Raw genomic sequence first — 18,446 nt, 5'->3', positions numbered from 1 at the left:
AAGATCCACCGCTAAATTCAACGTCCAAGAATAATCTACGAGCCCTATTGTGGAATTTCACAGTGAAATTTGGCATATTCAAAAATCTGAAGAGAAATTGAGTTTTTCAGCAAGGGTTTGAATAAATTTTTCAACCCTACAGGCCTAGTGTGGCCCTCTCTCCTCTCTTAGTCGTGGACTTATCCTTCTCCTGGTCAAGCGTTGGCCTAATCTGGCCTTGATCCCCTCCACTGGCCCTCCTGGACTCTCCCCTCACTCACAGAAGCTCTTCTTCAAGCTTGTCGTGGCCCCAAGGGCCTCTTCCCTACCTTCGCTCTCTTTCATTCCCTCTTGGCAGCCCTCCTTTGTCCCCACAACCTTTTCCACTCTCCCTCCTTACCTTCGCTCAGCCTCCCTCTGCACTCCGTTGTCTTCCCTATCTCCTTATTCCCTTGCAGCAGTCCTTATCCATCAACTGCAGGCCCTCCTCTTCTCCGCAGACCTTTCCCTTACCCTCTGTTTCCTCCCTTCTTCCCACACCTAATCCCCATCTCCTCCTTGTTGCCTTCCGCTGCCTTTCTCCCCTACCTTTCCTCTCACGAAAACCCTTGTCTTTTCCCTCCAAGGCTCCTGTAGCCTTTCTTAACCTTCACCCTGAGCCTTTTACCCTTCCTCATCCCTCCTTTTCCTCCATCCTCATCTGCGGCAGCCCTTATCCTTCTATCTCACTGCCTTCAAGCCTCATCCATGTGCTTTTGTTCCTCTTCTCTCCCCCAAGGCCTCTTGCTGTCCTAATGCAGATCATCTCAAACCTGTCTCAGGGTAGCAGAAAATTTTGGGCACTGCAAGTTCATTTTGCAAAGGTGTGAGGAGTTCAGGTCATTTTTGCAGTTTCAAAGAGGGCACACAAAGCATGTCCTCAGATCATCAACAAGGCTATAGGCCTGTGGGGTTTGTTTCTCCCCCTTTCTCACTACACTTACCCATTATTCACTTCTATAGGCACATAATTAGCAAAAAATTTGAACGAAGCTAGTGGTGACTGTCATCACTCCGCATTACTGGCACATAACATTCTGCTCTCTCAAAAAAAAAAAATATATATATATATATTATCATAGCACTATTATTATCTCATGACATTGAGATTTCATAAGTTCATTGTGGTATTTTGAAATGTGTAAAGCTTTGTCACTGACGCCTCTACATTCAAGTTTGAATTTAACAGTGTTAAGGTTCATCATAACAGTGATCACATTATCCACTTGGGCATAAGTTGTTGGGCTTGTTTTATGACTGTGATATCTCCTTTGAGACTGCATACTGAAGATTATTCTGGCTAAATCATTGTGGTCATTCATTTCTTAATTGGGTCGCAGCCTCGCAGATGGGTTATCTGCCCTGAGGGTCTAAGCCAAATGTGTATTCCCCCTTTGAGGGTTTAAAATGTAAAATCTTTTGTAGTAGTAAGCTTATCATAGGGTTATTGTCAAATTACTTTCATTTGCCGCCTTGTATGATCTCAAGAAATTTACTCAGAGTTTGTTATGACAACTAATCAAAGGATGCCAGACTTCAATGATATGATAGGGATTCCCTTTGACAAAAGGATATGACTGTGAAACCCCTTTCTTCAAGACAGACATCTTCAATTTCCGGACTCTTTCGATAAAATTCTGTTAATTTTAAGCAACAATGGTATGTTCTATGCTTTAGAGCAATTTTACTTCAATTTCTTTATTAGCCCAGTATCAATATTCAGATTAGAAATCACATCGACATGATAGTAAAATGCAAATAGAACATAAACATAAACAGTAGAAGACAAGCCAAGACAAGAGGACACAAGATGTGGCACCAGCCAGGGACAAACCCCAATGTGGGGAACCCTTGATCAAATCTTCTTTTAGTCTTCAATAGTTCAGCAGAGAGAGATAGTACACTTTACAAATCTGATACTTTAGCAGCAAAAGAGCCCTAACCAGAAAAGTCAACATTGGTCAACATGGCAGATTTGACCCTTAGCAAATCGATCAACTTCAGTCAACTTCAGCCTCTAAACAAGAAGATAAAACAACCCTCCAAACAGTCCAATTCAGCCCGGTCAAAGTCTAGTCAAACAGCCCACCTGCGGTTAGCCCTAGCTGCAATCAACGTTGGTCAACACTTGGTCAAACTGTCCAGAAATTCAATCTCCTGAAATTTCGACCTCCTGAAATTTCGCTCTCCAGAAATTTCGAACGTGTGGAGAGAGAGAGGCCCAGAAATCCATACCCAATCAATGAGGAGAGAGAGAGAGAGAAGTGTGAAGATGAGTGTGTCCAAATGAGGCTAAGTCACCTTCTATTTATATGCAACGTTGAGGATGAATAGACGTGACTATTGGGCTTCTAAGCCTACATAAGTTTGTTGGCCGACCTTGACAATTTGACCATAATCAAAATAACTTCATTTGTACATGTCAAAATCGGATGATTTTAGATCAACCCTACACCTCTCGGAGAGAGGAATCCAAGAAAAATATCAGTTGTCATAAATATGATGACCTACGTGGAGTTTGGCCCTAGTTGCTAATTTTAACAAATTCTGATCAAATTTTAAGATGTCGATATTAAATGCGCCAGTATTTGTTGATGCTAGTATCAACAAGAAGTCATCCTTAATTCTTTATACCCTAAATTCTGCAAGGACAAATTAGCACCATTATATGTATTTTGGAGTAAACTTTAGGTCTCCAAGCCAAATATCTACCAAGGATTGCTAATTTGCTCAAACTATGACCAAGATTTATAGACAAGGTTGCAACAGGTCAACAAACAACGAAAAACAATGTTGTGAAGAATGCCAGAAGAATGTCAGAAGAATGCCTTAGATTTATTATCAAAGTCGCACAAGGTATCTACACATATGTAGGCTTCAGATCATGTTAGTTATGTTACCAAGAAACCTAACAAAAGAAATGAACCATCGAACCTTCCATTGCACAAATCTCGTTCTAATATATGTGCAAACCCCTTATACATTCAGATATGCATAGCAAAAAAAACTCTTCCAATCGAATCAGCGATGTCAAACTTTACAAGGTTAAAGAGATTAGTTTACTTGAATGAGCCGCTTCAGATGTGTCTATAATAATACTGAAAATTCAGTGAAGATTAGATTGAAGAGGTACTGACTTTAATTTAATTACAAAATCATGTCCATAACCTCATCACATCACACGTCTAGTCGCAAAGAGACAATAACAACTTCAGAACTAGTCATAGAAGTGACAAAAGGATTGATGTTGTCTTTGTTCAAAATAGATCGGACTGTTAATTTCAATGCACAAAGTTTTTCCCTAGTCAAGGGCCGAAATATCCCACAAAAAACTTAAGTACGTGTGCGCAGCAAGATCACGTCATGGGCTAACCGCAAACACAATAGAGCTTTAGTCGCTGCATAAGATGGTTCATAGCGCGAGTTTTAGCCCATGATCTCATGTGAGTTCTCTTGCAAAAATAAGACGTATATCTAAGATAGAGAGGATAAGTATTATGCCCAAGCAAAACCCATAACCATCCTCCAACGTGGTTACAGTAGATCGTGCCTCTCTTAAGATGAATCAATCTTCCTCGAGGCCGAAAAATAAAATATTTCTGAGCTCTACCACAATTTGATCTGCATTAGATCCCTATTGACGGTGAGCGAGATAAGCCACTTATATAGTTTTTTGAGATGAGATTGTTTGAGGTCAACCAATTTCCATTAGGAAGGAAAAACCATTTTCAAAATTTGAAATTTTAAAAGTTGCATTGGAACAAAAACCCTTAATACCCTTAAGTCGACACTAATATTGATTTTTTATTCAACTTTTGATGCTTTTAATAAGATATATTAGCCAAAAAATATATAATATATCCTTAATAAGAAGACCTATTTGATTTGATGGGTTTTCCAAATCAAAAGAAGCCACATCAACTATTTGTTGGGGTTTTTGGCCACAAGGTGGGTCTTCAACTTTGAACAAGCATATTTCTCAAACTGTGAAGGCTCTTGTGGCGGACCACATACCACTGGAATCGGCTTGACGAAGAGAATTCAACAAGGATGATCCGAACTCAAGAAACTATGATTTTCCATGTCATTTTGGTCAACAAAGGTGGGGCATCTTCTAGTGTTGTTTAGGTTGACATCAATGGCAACCACATTTCAATAATGTCCCCCTTTGTTATTGATGGCAAAACATGTACTCCCCCTGGGATCACTGCTCCCCTTAACTCCATGCCTATGATCTTCCTGACCTGTTTTCTCTCCCCCTTTGACATCAATGGAAAAGAGTGACTCCCCTAACAAGCCACCTGCTTTTCTGTTCCTATGACATGCCTTTACTTCCCATGTCTGCTAAACTAAAAGAGATGAAGATCAAAGTGGACCTAGTAAAATCCCAAGCTTCTGTCGAAGATAACTCAAAAGTTTCACAATGTAAAGGTTTGGGGAAGATGTCAGTTTTTTGCTCCTTTGTTCCAATGTACTCTACCTTTATGTTCTTTTCTGCAAGCCATGGAAAAGCCTCTCCTCTTGAGAGTAAAACCACTGAATCTCTTCTTATAGATATTTAGATGAATATCAAGACGCTTGACAAAATAAACACAAGGTTACCTCCAAGATATTTGTCACTATTCTCTGCACTGCTTGGTCTACAACTTCCTGCCTTGATATCACTGTACTCCTTATGCTTATGTTTTTTCTGTCACTGTCTTCAACACCTTCTTCTATCGATTGGCCACAGTCATTTGATTCTTCATTGGATGCAATAGATACAAGGGAGATCATCACACTTTAGTGATGTACTTAGTACTACCACTGTGTATATATATATATATGCACAGTACATTAATTGTTTCTGATATATATTTATATTACAGTGAGTGACCTTCCGAGAGATTACGAAGTTTCCTGAGCTCCTTACAGACTTCCAAGAGAGGTATGTAATCGATCTTCTTGCTAACTACCGAGAGAAGTATCACCGAGCTTCTTCTTCCGAATTTGCGAGGATTATATCATCTATCGTTTCTTACAAGCTTGTGAGGATAGTAATATTGAGTTTTTGTTGCAGACTTGCGAAGTATGGAGCACTATCTATGTATTGCGAGACTTCCGAGACCATGATGCTTCCGAGATATCCACTGTGTAACCGTTCCTTGATTGATGACAATATTCCGAGATATCCACTGTGTAATCGTTCCTTGATCGATGATTGTAATGCGAAGAAGGTTCTGAAGACATGTTTGTATATCAAGACCAGACTTTCGAGACCAAGATGCTTCCGAGATAACCACAATGTATGTGTTCCTTTTATCGATGACTGTGATGCGTAGATTGTTTTTTAGATTATCTTTTTGACCTTACGTTAACTCCTATATATATGAGTCAACGATCATGTACCAAGCTGACAGGAGTGCCTTAGTTCTGGGCCGACATATCAATGAGTTGAACTGCGTATTGTAGAGCGGTTTTGCATAGTGACAATTATCTTGGAGCTTAGCCTTTGTTCTTATGAATTTCATAACACTTATGATGAAACATAGAAAATCCTACAAACATAAAGAAGACGTCTTTGACCTATGGTAAACATATCTTGCTCATGAAACCCATGATACAAGGAATAACAGTTTTCTTCATAATATTATGGACACAAGTCGCAATTAAAACCGAACCTAGTTACCTTTCCTTCAACACTTGGTGAGAGCATTCTCCAAGGAGGAGGGAGTGGATTATGAGAAAACATTTGCACCCGTCACCAGATATGTATCCATTAGATCAATTATGTCCATTGCTTCAAAGATGGATGGAGGATACATCAAATGGATGTGAAGACTGCTTTCCTCAACAGGGTGATTGAGGAGATGTATATGGAGCAGCCTCAAGGTTTTGAGGTGCATGGGAGAGATTCCCATGTATATAGGTTGAAGAAGACCCTTTATGCACTGAAAAAGGGTCAGCACGCATGGTATGCCAGGATCGATTCATATCTTCTTGGTTTGGGCTTCACCAAGAGTGAGGTGGATCCCAACTTGTACTATGTGCTTGTTGAAGGTGATCCGCTCATCTTGGTATTATATGTGGACGATCTATTTTTGACACGATCGAAGAAGCTAATAGGGATGTGCAAAGAAGATCTTTCTTTAGAATTCGACATGAAGGACATCATTTTAATTCACTACTTTCTGGGATTGGAGGTGTGGCAGCAGCCAAGAGAGATTTTCCTTGGATAGGGCAAGTATGCAGTTGATATCTTGAGGAGTTTCAAGATGGAGGATTGCAGGCCTATGTCTACACCAATGATCACTAACCTAAAAAAAGATGAGTGCTTTTGAAGGTGAATTAGTAGATCCCACACTGTATAGGCAGTTGATATGTTCCTTGATGTATCTGGTCAACACTAGGTCAAATATGTGTTTCGTTGTGAACACACTCAGCTAGTTCATGGTGAAGTTGAGAAAGGTTCATTGGGCAGTAGTGAAGCATGTGTTGAGATACGTGTGCACTGTGTGGTACAGTAGACTTTGGACTGAGATATATCAGCGCTGGTGGAGTGGAGCTACAAGGGTACACAAATTTTGATTAGACAACGAGTGTGGTGGACAGCAAGTCCACTACTGTTGGTCTTCATAATTGTATTTGTCAAAAGAAAAGAAAAATAAATTTTATTGTAAAAGAAAATTATTTTGAAGGATGTGTTTCATGCTCTTCCATTGAAGGCTTCTAGGTTTTGTCAAGAGCCAAGAGAGTAATTGTCATATTTATTAGACCCTTATTGGGCTTTTGTATCATATAAAGAAATTTATTTTTGAGTCAAAATAGTCATTTTGTCCCTCCTCACCAAGTCAGCCCTATCTTGGAGAAGTCGGCCCTATTGGAGGAGATTCGACCCTTTGGAAGCAGTATAAATAGAGGCAGCTCAACTCATTTGGACCATTGTTTTACAACCAGGCCGAGTCAACTCGGAAACGGCCGGGTCATACCGAGCCATTAAAAAAATTTGCGACCAGGGCAGCAAACCGGCTCGGTTGACCGAGTCAACTATGACTCGGCCTGGTCATTGGATGACTAGGCCGAGTCATAGTTGACTCGGTCAACCAGGCCGAGTCAGTATTGACCAAGCCGAGTCAATGAAAACCGGCTGGGCAGCGTAAACCATGATTTTTTTTCACTTTTTTTTGGATTTGTGGTAAAGTTAAAATCAGTTTATGGATTCCAAAGGGTTTAGGTAAATTGTTAAGTGCTTTTGGGGTCCATTTGCCCCTCCCAAACCCTATTTAAGACAGCCAAATGCTCTCATTCACTCACAGCAGTCTTATGCATTTGAGTGAGAGTCTTCTTTGAGAATTAGTGAGCAGTTCTTGAGCTTGTTTTGGAGCAGCAGTGAGGAATCTTGGAGGAGCATTGTAGCTGGAGTGAGGAGCTTCTTGGGCAGCCATTTCTTCTTGGGCAGCCATTTGGAGCAGCATTGAGGAGCTGATTTTTGGAGCAAGCTTGAGGAGGCAGTTTGTGCCTGGAGGTATTTTTTTCCACCCTTACAAATCTGTTTTTGCTTAGTAAATTTTAGGTGCATATCAAGAAAGCTTAGAGAGTGTTTTTTGTCAAATAAATGAACATTGAATCAATTTTATTTTTTTTTTCATTTTCAGATTGTTTTCCTAGTCAAAAAATGGCACCTAGAGCAAAAGATCCTGCTTGGGCATATGTTGAAATGGTTGATAGTCAGATGTGTTGCAAGTTTTGCCATAATAAAATTAAGGCAGGTCCTAGGGGGATTCATAGGCTGAAACAACACTTGGCAGGGATTAAAGGCCAAATTACCACATGTCCCTCTGATGAAATTGGGGAGATTAGAAAGAATTTGGTGGCCAGCTTTGAAAAATTTAAAGAAGATAAGGCTAGGCAACAAGAGATACAAGCTGAGATTGGGAGGAAGAGGGAGATACAAAGAATGATGGCTACCAACCCCCACTATGATTTTGAGGGTTCTTCCTCTATCCCTCAAACTGAGGCATCCAACCCTTTCCGTTATGTTCCTCCCTCTTTTGGTTCTGTTCAAGATAAGGGAAAGGGTAGAATGAAGGGTGATGTGACTATCAAAAGTTATTTCACTCCCTCCTCTCCATCAGATGCACATGGTCCTGAAGTTAGTAAAGGTCAAATTCAGCCCACTTTAGATGACCATTGGAAGAACGAATTGAGGGAGACTGCTTGTGACTACATAGCTAGATGGTGGTATGATGCTGATATCCCCTTTAATGCTGCTCGTTCACCATATTATGAGCCTATGTTTGATGCCATACATGCTGCTGGAAAAGGCTTCAAAGCCCTACTATGCAAGAGCTAAGGGGGGTTCGTTTGCAGAAAGAAATTCAATCCATAATGAGTATTTGCAAGAGTTCAGGGACTCATGGGCAAGAACAGGGTGTACCATCATGTGAGATGGATGGACTGATCAAAGAAACCGTACCATCATAAACTTTCTTGTCTTCTGCCCACAAGGAACCATGTTTTTAAAATCAGTTGATGCATCTGATAAGGTAAAAGATGGCCACTTGTTGTTTCAGCTATTGGATGAGGTTATTGAGGATGTGGGGGTGGCTAATGTTGTTCAAATCATCACAGACAATGCCTCTAACTATGTTCTTGCTGGTAAACTGTTAGAGGAAAAACACAAGACCATCTTTTGGACCCCATGCGCTGCACATTGCATAGACCTCATGCTTGAGGATATTGGAAAATTAGATTGGGTCAGAAACACTGTAGATAATGCCAAAAGCATAACAAAATTTATCTACAATCATACACTGGTTTTGAGTCTCATGAGGAAACACACTGGAGGCAAGGATATTATTAGGCCTGCCATCACTAGATTTGCTACACATTTTTTGACATTGCAATCTATGCTTTCCCAACATAGAAACTTGCAAAAGATGTTTTCCAGTGATGAATGGAATCAAACCAATTGGTCTAACAAACCAGAAGGCAGAGAATTGAAAAGGAAATTCCATGATGAAACTTTTTGGAGAAAGGCAGCAGAGATTGTGAAGCTTGCTGAGCCACTGGTTAAGGTGTTGCGGTTGGTGGATGGGGAAAGGTTGGCTATGGGCTTCATTTATGAGGCTATGGATCAAGCAAAGGAGCAAATAAAGACAGCATACAAGGATAGAGTGGCAAAGTATGGGCCCAATTGGGCAATCATTGATGAAAGATGGAACAATCAACTCCATCGCCCTATACATGCAGCTGGGTATTTTTTGAACCCACGGTATCATTATAGAGCTAAGGAGTCAGGAGCTTTGAGGGGGAGGTCAGAGATGGACTGGTTGATTGCATTGAACGCATGATCCCATCGGAGTCTGATCAGCTGCAGATACATCAACAGGTCACATCCTTCAGCAATGCAACAGGTACCTTGGGGAAGAACCTAGCAAAGATTGCAAGAGAAGCAAATGAGCCAGGTAAACAAAAATTTCAATTTTCAATTTCTTAATGGTTTTACAGTTTTACTTTTTTTATTAAAGACTAAAGTTTGTTAAATCATTTATAATTTGAAAGTTAGATATAATTTGTAATTTTGTTGAGCTTCAGCCTTCATCTAACTCATAATTCATTACACTCCTATGTTTTTTGCAGCACAATGGTGGGAGGCCTTTGGTGGCCAGTGCCCTCAATTGCAAAAGTTTGCAATTCGTATTTTGAGTCAAACTTGCAGTGCATCTGGGTGTGAGCGCAATTGGTCTGTCTTTGAGAGGATTCACACAAAGAAGAGAAACCGTTTGGAGCAAAAACGGTTGAATGATCTAGTTTTTGTCCAATACAACCTTCGGCTCAGACGGAACCAATTGCTGAACAAAAGCCTGATTCAGATCCCATTGTGTTGGAAGACATTGATCCAACATCAGATTGGGTAGTGGAGAGTCGTGCACCAGAGTTTGATCCTGATGAGGATCTTGATGAACTTGAACTGCAACATCAAATTCAGCCTGTTCAGTTGAATGCAGATCCCGATCCACCAGCCTCAGTCTCACAGCCAGCGGCAGCAAGGAGTAGGACTCCAGTTGTAGGTGCTTCCTCTGCTCAGCCACGACAGAAGCGCAGCCGCATATCTACTCTATCTCAGCTTGCATCTGCTGCACAGCCTGCTAGTGGTACTGGCACCACTTCTACAGTTGCAGTTGGAGACAATGATGATGAGGAGGAGGCATGGGGCCCCTTGTCTGACTCTGATGATGATGATGAGTCTGATCCAGAGATTGGTCGAGATGATCTTGGCTCCTCTGGCAGTAGCTACTAGCCAGTAGTACTAGTATTGGAGTCTGGTCAGCATCACAGTTTACTTTTGTTGTAGAGGCCATTTCTAGCCTCCTTGGTTATTTGTATTTTGTTTTGAGTCTTTGATCATGTACGACAGTTGACTATGTATTGCCATTGGGTACCATTTTGATATAATGGATTGGTTCATGAGCCTACTTTGATCATATGTTGTCTTCCATCTATATTATAATGCTGTGTGTTTGGAAACATGAATGAAAATCTTTAAAATTATGTTTAAAATATTTAAAATTATGTTTTTTTATAAAAAAATAAATATTTAATGTATTTTTTACAACGACCGAGTCATTGAAATCGAGCCGGCCGAGTCATTACCGAGTCGGAGTCGGAGTCGGAGTCGATCCTCGGCTGAGTCGGAGTCGGAGTCGGAGTTGTAAAACATTGATTTGGACATACACTCACTCAAGTTTGATCCACAAGAGAAAGAGGACAAAAAAGAGAGTGAAGTGCAAGAGAAGAAGACATAATTCAAGGAAGAAGGAAAACCAAAGTTTTTGAGCATCTCTCTCACACGTATGAAGATTTTAGGGTTTTTGGACAAGTAGATGGGAGCCAAAATTTCCAAAGTAGCTGTAGGTCCGAAATTTTGTACCTGGAGGGCCTAAATTCTTGATTGAAGTTGCATCTGTGAAATTCACACTTGAAGACTTTAGCAGAATACATCAAATTGAAGGAAGGGTTGACTTGGTGATTAGAGGAGGTCTCTGTCTAGGTCAAAAGGGTCTTGGATTGTCTCATATTGATTTGAATCTATTAGTGGAAGAGTCTGATTGGGTTTTCCCCTATATAGGGGTTTTGCCCTAGTTGAGTGTCTATATCTTGTGTTCCTTGTTCTTGTGATCTTCACACATATTAATTTGGTAATTTCTTGATGAAAGATAACAGAATAAAGAAGTAAAAGAGGCCAACATAAATCACAAAAAATTATCAAGAAAATGAATCAAACCCTAATATCTACATGCATTGATTCATGGCCAAGATGTCAGTTTCCTTGTAATTTTCTCTTGCCGCATCATCTTTTGGTTCCTTGACTTTTCCTAGTACAAAATCCAAATCCAATACTTTATGTTTTTCTAGGATGAGATCTATTCTCTTCTTCCATGCTCTATAGTTGGAGGCTCCTTCTAGCTTGTTTTCTGACTTCATTGAAGATGCCATAGATTTTACATTGTCTACTTTACTTGATATGGATAGTAGGTCTTCTTCTTCTTTATATGGTCCTTCTCCTTACGATTTTCCTTTTCCCATTTCAACAGATCTTCAAGCTGCGTTTTTCTTTCCTCCTTCACCTTAGCTATGATACCATGTTAGAAAATTAGAAAGGCAAAAAGATTTTGTTATGTTGACAATTACTTGTGATATTCTTGTATTCTTTATTAGCTTTCTTTATGTTCTTCTTTATCTTCTTCTCATCAAGCAATGATCAAATCAAAAGCATGAAGATCAATGACACCAGAAGTAGGCACTCAGTGAGGGTTAAAACCTCTATGAAGGGGAAAACCCAGTCAAACTCTTCCACTCGTAGGTTAAAATCAAATTAAGACAAACCAAGACCTTTGACTAAACCAAAAGACTTTCCTCACTCCACTAAGTCAGCCTTCTAAGATGATTATGCAAACTTCAGTAGTCTCTTCTTTTTAACCAGCTTCAACCTAGCTACAACACAGAATTTCGGCCCCCTAAATTTTCTTTTCTTTCTTTTGACAAATACATTTCATTATGACTCAAATACAATTATGAAGATTGACACTAGTTACATTCTTCAACCGTTTCAGATCAAGATCAACCATGATCTAATGGTTCAGCAGGAAGCAGTGATCAGTGGCACTTAGTTCAGCAGAGGCAAAGTAGATGGTTGTGAGTATGGCGAGATGTGAGGCAGTGTGGCTTTGCAAGATGCTTGCAAGGTTATTTGATCTGCAATTGGGGCCAACAGTGATCCACTGTGATAATCAGAGTTACATTAATCTCTCTGAGAAACCTATGTTTCATGATCAGTCCAAGCACATCAAGATCAGATATCACTTCATCAGAGACAGGGTCTAGAGGGTGTTGTGATATTGTAGTACATTTCTACAGAGGAGTAGGTGGCAGATGTTCTCACTAAGCCTCTAGTGAAAGGGAAGTTTGTGAAGTACTGAGATAAGCTGGGGGTGGTGGAGAATCCCTTCCTTGCTAGGAGGGAGTGTTGAAGTGACTGGTAGCTTCGAAAGGTCTTCAGCATATGCTTTGTGTCTTAGCACGTACAATACATTATTTTCCCCTTCTTTGGAGAAGTAATGAACTCTCTCAATAGGATCATGAAGTTTTGTAGATAGAGGAAGATTAGTGTCAAGGTTATCTGAATATTTCTCATCAAAGGAATGGACAAAGTGGATAGTAAAGGGGTTGTGGTGAGTGAGAGGGAGCATGATCCAAATGAGGCTGGTTTAAAGAGACCCAAAATGTAATTACCAATTTAGGGGGAGGGGGATGCATTGTGGATACCAATCAGTATCCGTAGAAAATATCCATAACAATGGATATGGCCGTCAGGAATGTCTTACTGAAGTCAGAATATATCTACTCACAAAGCCATGCAAAAATGAACATACACGAGCAGGCCTCCAATTGCTTGGTTAAAAGCCTTCCACCTCTGCCTGGCTCATTCCATTTATTGACTTTATAGGATATTAATCTCCTCGATTTGTCAAGACAGAATATAAATAACTATTTGCCACTTACCTTGTAAAAAACATACCACCTAGAGAATAACATTTCTAAGTGCTAAGACCAGTTATGATTCTTTGATAACTATTAGGCATAATTGTCGAATAATGTACATACTAAGTGATGTAGGAAAACTTTCAAATTGTACCTGAAAATATTTCATAGAAAATTGAATCTTCCCCGAAAAATTCAATGCAGAAAAGATACCTGTGGAAATTTCAGAAGCATGAGATCTAAAACAAGAATCTGCAAAGCAGTTCAAACAATAATCTTTAAGATTATTGCCTCTATGCTCATCTAAGAATATGAAAGATAGAATCTAATACTCGGAAGTAGCAGTGTCCATTAGTAGTTTGTGTAGGCTTCGGAAGAGGACTTCATATGGGTATTTTGTACCACTTGCTTCAGCAATATGAGGGATCAAAGCAGGCTGATCAATTTCCTGTCATCGATAAGGTACATAAGAGTTACCATTTAGATTTATTTTGCACAAGGGTCATACAGAGTATTGAGATAAAAGAAAACAATACATATGAAAAGCACACTTTATAGAATTCCATATCACTAGCATCATAAGAGACTAAATTTGGACCCAAAATGTCAGTCGCTCAACAGAGAATGAATTTCAATTACTTGATGAAGCCAAATAAAAACATGTTCTGAGCCAAAATTTATGCACAGGCAAAATGTTGATTATGGCACTCACAATTAATGAAGTGAATACTTTTAAAAGAGAAAAAACATCCATGCGACAAAAATAAAAAGAACAGAAAGAAATAAAATAAATCAAGAGGCAATGACTTGTACATTGCCTCTTAATTTACTTGAATTCCAATTACTTGATGAACCCAAATAAAAATATGTTCTGATCCAAAATTTATGCACAGGAAAAATGTTGATTATGGCACTCACAATTAATGAAGGGAATACTTCTAAAAGAGAAAAGGCATCCATGAGACAAAATAGAAAGAACAGAAAGAAATCAAATAAATCAAGAGGCAATGACTTCTACATTGCTTCTTGATCATTAGAATTAGATTCAAAGATAACATCTAATAAAAACTTACAGTTAAAATTATTGATCTCAAAGAAGAGGAAACAAACTGAAGTTTTTAACTGGAGCAGACACAATATAATCTGATCAAAATAAACCCACCACACCTTCAGAATATTGATTCTGTCACCCAATGCAAAAACAGCTGATCGATTCTTCAATGGCTCCCTTGCTCTAGAAAATAAACTTGTGCTTCTTGTGTCAATTCCAATCAAATCATTTGCAGATGCTATGTCCAACTGCAATTTCTCTAATGCTTGTATATATGCACGAAAATGTGCACTAAGTACCTGCGTGAATTTTGGTAAAGGTCGACGATACATTAGAAGGACAGAGAGAGATCAGAAGATAGTTTTCCAAAGAGTTCACGCGAAGGAAAAAACAGATTTATAGTCTGAAAATTAACAGGAATGATTCTTCTGCAAATCAGTGAAGAAATACACAGTAGCATCAATTTAATAACCATGACCAACATTTAAAATATTTCCATTCAATTTGTGTCCCCAGATATAGGCACAATGGAATTTTGAATTCAGGCTTGACCTACACAATGATTTTTAAAAAGGCCTTCTTACTCAAAACTAACTAATGCAAGAGAGATGTATTATTTTCCACAAGAAATGTTTAAAAGATAATGCATACCTTGTTCAATGTATCTATATAGGCTAAATATATATCATGGTAGACATCTTTTCCATGCTCCTTAAGAAATGCAGCAACATATCTGCAGTTCAAATTCAAGTCTTTTATCATTTCATAGATATTATATACAAATAGGAGTTTGGGAAACTATATAAACTATCAATGAATTATGGTCATTAAAGGTAACTCCCATCTATATAAAATCAAGAAATAATAGGATTATGGCCCCTCCCTTACCTTCCCCAGAAGATTAGTTTTACTCCACACTTTCTAAAAAACCCAAAATACCTTTTTCTATTATAGTTATACATCAACTACGCTAATTATAATTCTTGGTAATGTTGATTCTTCTTCAAGATACATACATTATAATTCTTGGTAATTTGATTTTTCTTCTGATCTAATAAAGATACATAGTAGAAACCAATCTTCTGATCTGATAATTACTACCTAATGATCTTCAAACAGTTTATCTAATACTAATGATATCATTGAGAAATTATATACAGAAGATTTCAACAGTAAATGCAGCAGAAACAATAAAGATCATAAAAGGACAGCCATGCATAATAGAGACAACAAATTTTCCGTGCGAAACTCAAACTTGGGAGAAAACCCAGTGACTTTTCTTCTAGGAGAACTTATTCTGCAGCAAGGTTTACAATTCTAAATCGTCTAGAAATCTGTGCCAAAATCCAAGTTCAAACTTCAAACAATTCATCCTTTATCTGCTCCCACGTGTGGCTGCTATAGAAGAGAGATAATGATGATGAACAACTGATCAAATGAAGTGTCACATCATGTATATATATACAAGTCGAATCAGTGAATTTTGTTGAATTCTTTCTTATTTTCAGAGCTTGGTAATTATTGCCTTCTGATCAATAATAACATACTTGAAAAACTCTCAACCTTAATTTCATTTTTATGATTGAGTAAACATTACTGGATTGATATAAGATATACGAGATATTTATTGATACTTGATATTTATATATTATATATAATATAATACAAATATATAATTTATAAATATATATTGTTGTACATACTATAATATATATTATACATTGTAGTCAGGAATGTTGATTTGGGGTAGCATCGGATGTGCTCTAGCCATGAAAATTAGTGGAGAGGCTAAAGCACATGAGATCTCCAAGACCCAAAAATGGTTTGGACAGATTGTACCTGGTTTGGTAGATATTAAAATAATTAATATTTTAATGGAGTTCCTAAGTCTAAACTTAGAAAAAATAAAATATTAATGGGTTTTAATATAAAACTGGGTTAAAAGGTTCCAAAAGTCATGGATCAAGCCAAATCTAATCTTAGCCGTTGATTAGAGATTTAATCTCGACCGTTGAAGGACCAACGAGAAAAATATAAGAAGAGGCTTGAGGGTCAGTTGGAAGACACACCAGAGTGATCAATGATTCATTTTGTTAGAGAGGGGTTGCTAAGCAAAAGTGAATCAGTGATCAACAGCGAGGGGCAGTGAGTACTGGGCAGAGAGGCAGAGACAGTGCCAAGAGACCAACGCAGAAGCAGAGAGCGAGAGTAGCAGCCAGAGCAGGCCACACAGAGCCCAGCAGAGACAGTGCAGAGCCCAGAGGGACTGCATCATCCACGCAAAAGGCAGAAGGAGTGATGCAAAGGGTCCCAGAGGCTGTGTAGTGCCTCACGGGGCTGACGTAGAGGGCCTTGGGGCTGACGCAGTGCAGCAGGAGGCTAACGCAGAGGCTAGAAGGGCCAACGCTGAGCTTCAAAGTCGTCGGAGAGGGTTTCGTGGGACAGGTTTTCTGAATACCTGTTTCCGAATAGAGAGGTATTGTTGCTGTGTGTTTTTCTCTGTCAGGTGAGTCGGTTAGGCACCCAATTTTACTCAAAGAAATACTGCATAATAATAAACCCTCAGAATAGCTGCACCGGTTTTCCCACATTAGGTTTTTCCAGGGACATTTGTCCAAAAATAACGGTGTCACTTGTGTGTTTGTTTTTCTTTCAGCTGATGATCTGTAGATGTTGTGACTGTATTGTGTTTATTTCGGTATTTAAATGTTTTAAATAACTTGTTCAGAATTTACAAGTAGAAGAAATAAACCAGCAGAATACAAATTAATTTTCTAACGGATAGACTTAGTGTTGATTTGGGGTAACATCGGATGTGCTCTAGCCACGAAATTTGGTGGAGAGGTTGGTGCACATAAGACCTCCAATACCCAGAAAGGGTTTGGGCAGATTCTAAACAAATCAGGAGATATTAAAATAATTAATATTGTTAATGGAGTCCCTAAGTCTAAACTTAGGGAAAATAAAATATTAATGTGTATTAATATGCATCTATGTTAGAATGGTCCCAAAGACATGGATCAAGCCAGATCTAATCTTAGACGTTGATTAGGAACTTAATCTCGGCCATTGACATGTCAACAGGAAAAGTATAAGAGGAGGCTTGAGGGTCACTTGGAGAACACACCAGAGTGATCAGTCATTCTATTCTCTAGAGCAGGGTTTGCTAAGAGAGATAGAATCAGTGATCGGGAGAGCAGCTGAGGGGCATTGAGTACAGAGAGACAGAGAGGCAGAGATAGTGTCGGGATAGCAGCAGAGCAGCCAGAGAGAGAGATGCAGGAGCAACCAATGCTCACGCAGGGCCACGTAGAGGCAGCTAAGTGCTGCGCAGAGCACTGGAGGGGCCAACGTAGCTGACGCAGAGGCTCAGAGAGCTGACGCAGAGGCTTAGAGAGCTGACGCAAAGGCTCAGAGAGCTGACATGGGCCAATATAGGCTGATGCTAGGCCAGCGCTGGACTAGGAGAGCCTGACGCAGTCCAGATTGGGCAAACGGTGGGGTTTCTGGGGCAGATTGGTGCTGAGTAGCTGTCGGAAGGATTATCTGAGGTTTCAGCCAGTAGATTTGTCAGAAACTAAGAGGTATTACTGCTAAGGAAATTCTTTGTTGGGTAGGTCGGTTTCGGCACCCAGATTGTACTCTGATATTGCTTAATAAGAAAACCATCAGATAGCTGCAACGGTTTTCCCACATTGGGTTTTTCTCGGGACATTAGTCCAAAAATAATGGTATCATATGCTGTGTTTGTTTCTGTTTCTTTTTAGTTGTTGCTCTGTAATATGTTGAGCATGCACTAGCGTTTATTTTCAGTATTTACATTGTAAATAACTTGTTAGGGAAGATAACAAGTAGGTAGGAATAAATCAGATAAAGTGCATGGAGGGTTTCTAACTAAGTAAACTTAGAAACTTCAACATGGTATCAGAGCGTGATTGCAGATCACAGGAGGACTAGAAGACATCAGTGGAGCGGAGCAATAGTAGCATAAAACAACTGTCCCCAGGTGACAGAAGTTGTTTCTAGCAATGCAAAAGCCAAGGAGTATGACGCAGAGCTAGCCACAGCCATGCAGATGAAGTTGGGAGCTGCGTAGAGCCCCAGAAAGGCCAGCGTTGCTGACGCAGAGGGCCAGAGGGTTGACGAAGGGCATCCCAGGGCTGACATAGACCCATCTCAAGAGATGCAGCGCCAGCGTGAGGCAATGAGGGGTTGATGTAGTTCACAGAGAGGCAGTTGCTGGGGTCTAGAAGGCTGGAGGAATATTGCAGAGTGGAGCTGGTGAGGCACTGTAGTCAGAACAGTACCTGACAAAGCAGGACCAGAGGAGTTGTTACCGAGGGTTTCTCGACAA

The 18,446-nt window shown here is 39.5% G+C and overlaps 1 protein-coding gene across 1 annotated transcript in view; it reads right to left on the bottom strand.

Annotated features, from left to right (window-relative positions):
- Window positions 1-18,446, bottom strand: part of LOC149265032 (vacuolar protein sorting-associated protein 52 A-like) — a 296,453-nt gene that overhangs the window by 99,546 nt on the left and 178,461 nt on the right. The window contains exons 11-14 of the mRNA XM_089429097.1: window positions 14,744-14,825; window positions 14,209-14,391; window positions 13,374-13,489; window positions 13,196-13,254 (exon numbers count right to left, since the gene is read on the bottom strand). Of these exons, the coding sequence (XP_089285223.1) occupies window positions 13,196-13,254; window positions 13,374-13,489; window positions 14,209-14,391; window positions 14,744-14,825 (440 nt within the window). The remainder of the gene's footprint in view (window positions 1-13,195; window positions 13,255-13,373; window positions 13,490-14,208; window positions 14,392-14,743; window positions 14,826-18,446) is intronic.

This window comes from Pinus tabuliformis, chromosome 6 (assembly GCF_031772625.1).
Source record: "Pinus tabuliformis cultivar Carrire ecotype Pingquan chromosome 6, CPIR1, whole genome shotgun sequence".
Lineage (NCBI taxonomy): Eukaryota > Viridiplantae > Streptophyta > Pinopsida > Pinales > Pinaceae > Pinus > Pinus tabuliformis.
Note: the sequence above shows the minus strand (reverse complement) of the source record. Positions and strands in the feature narration are given on the sequence as shown.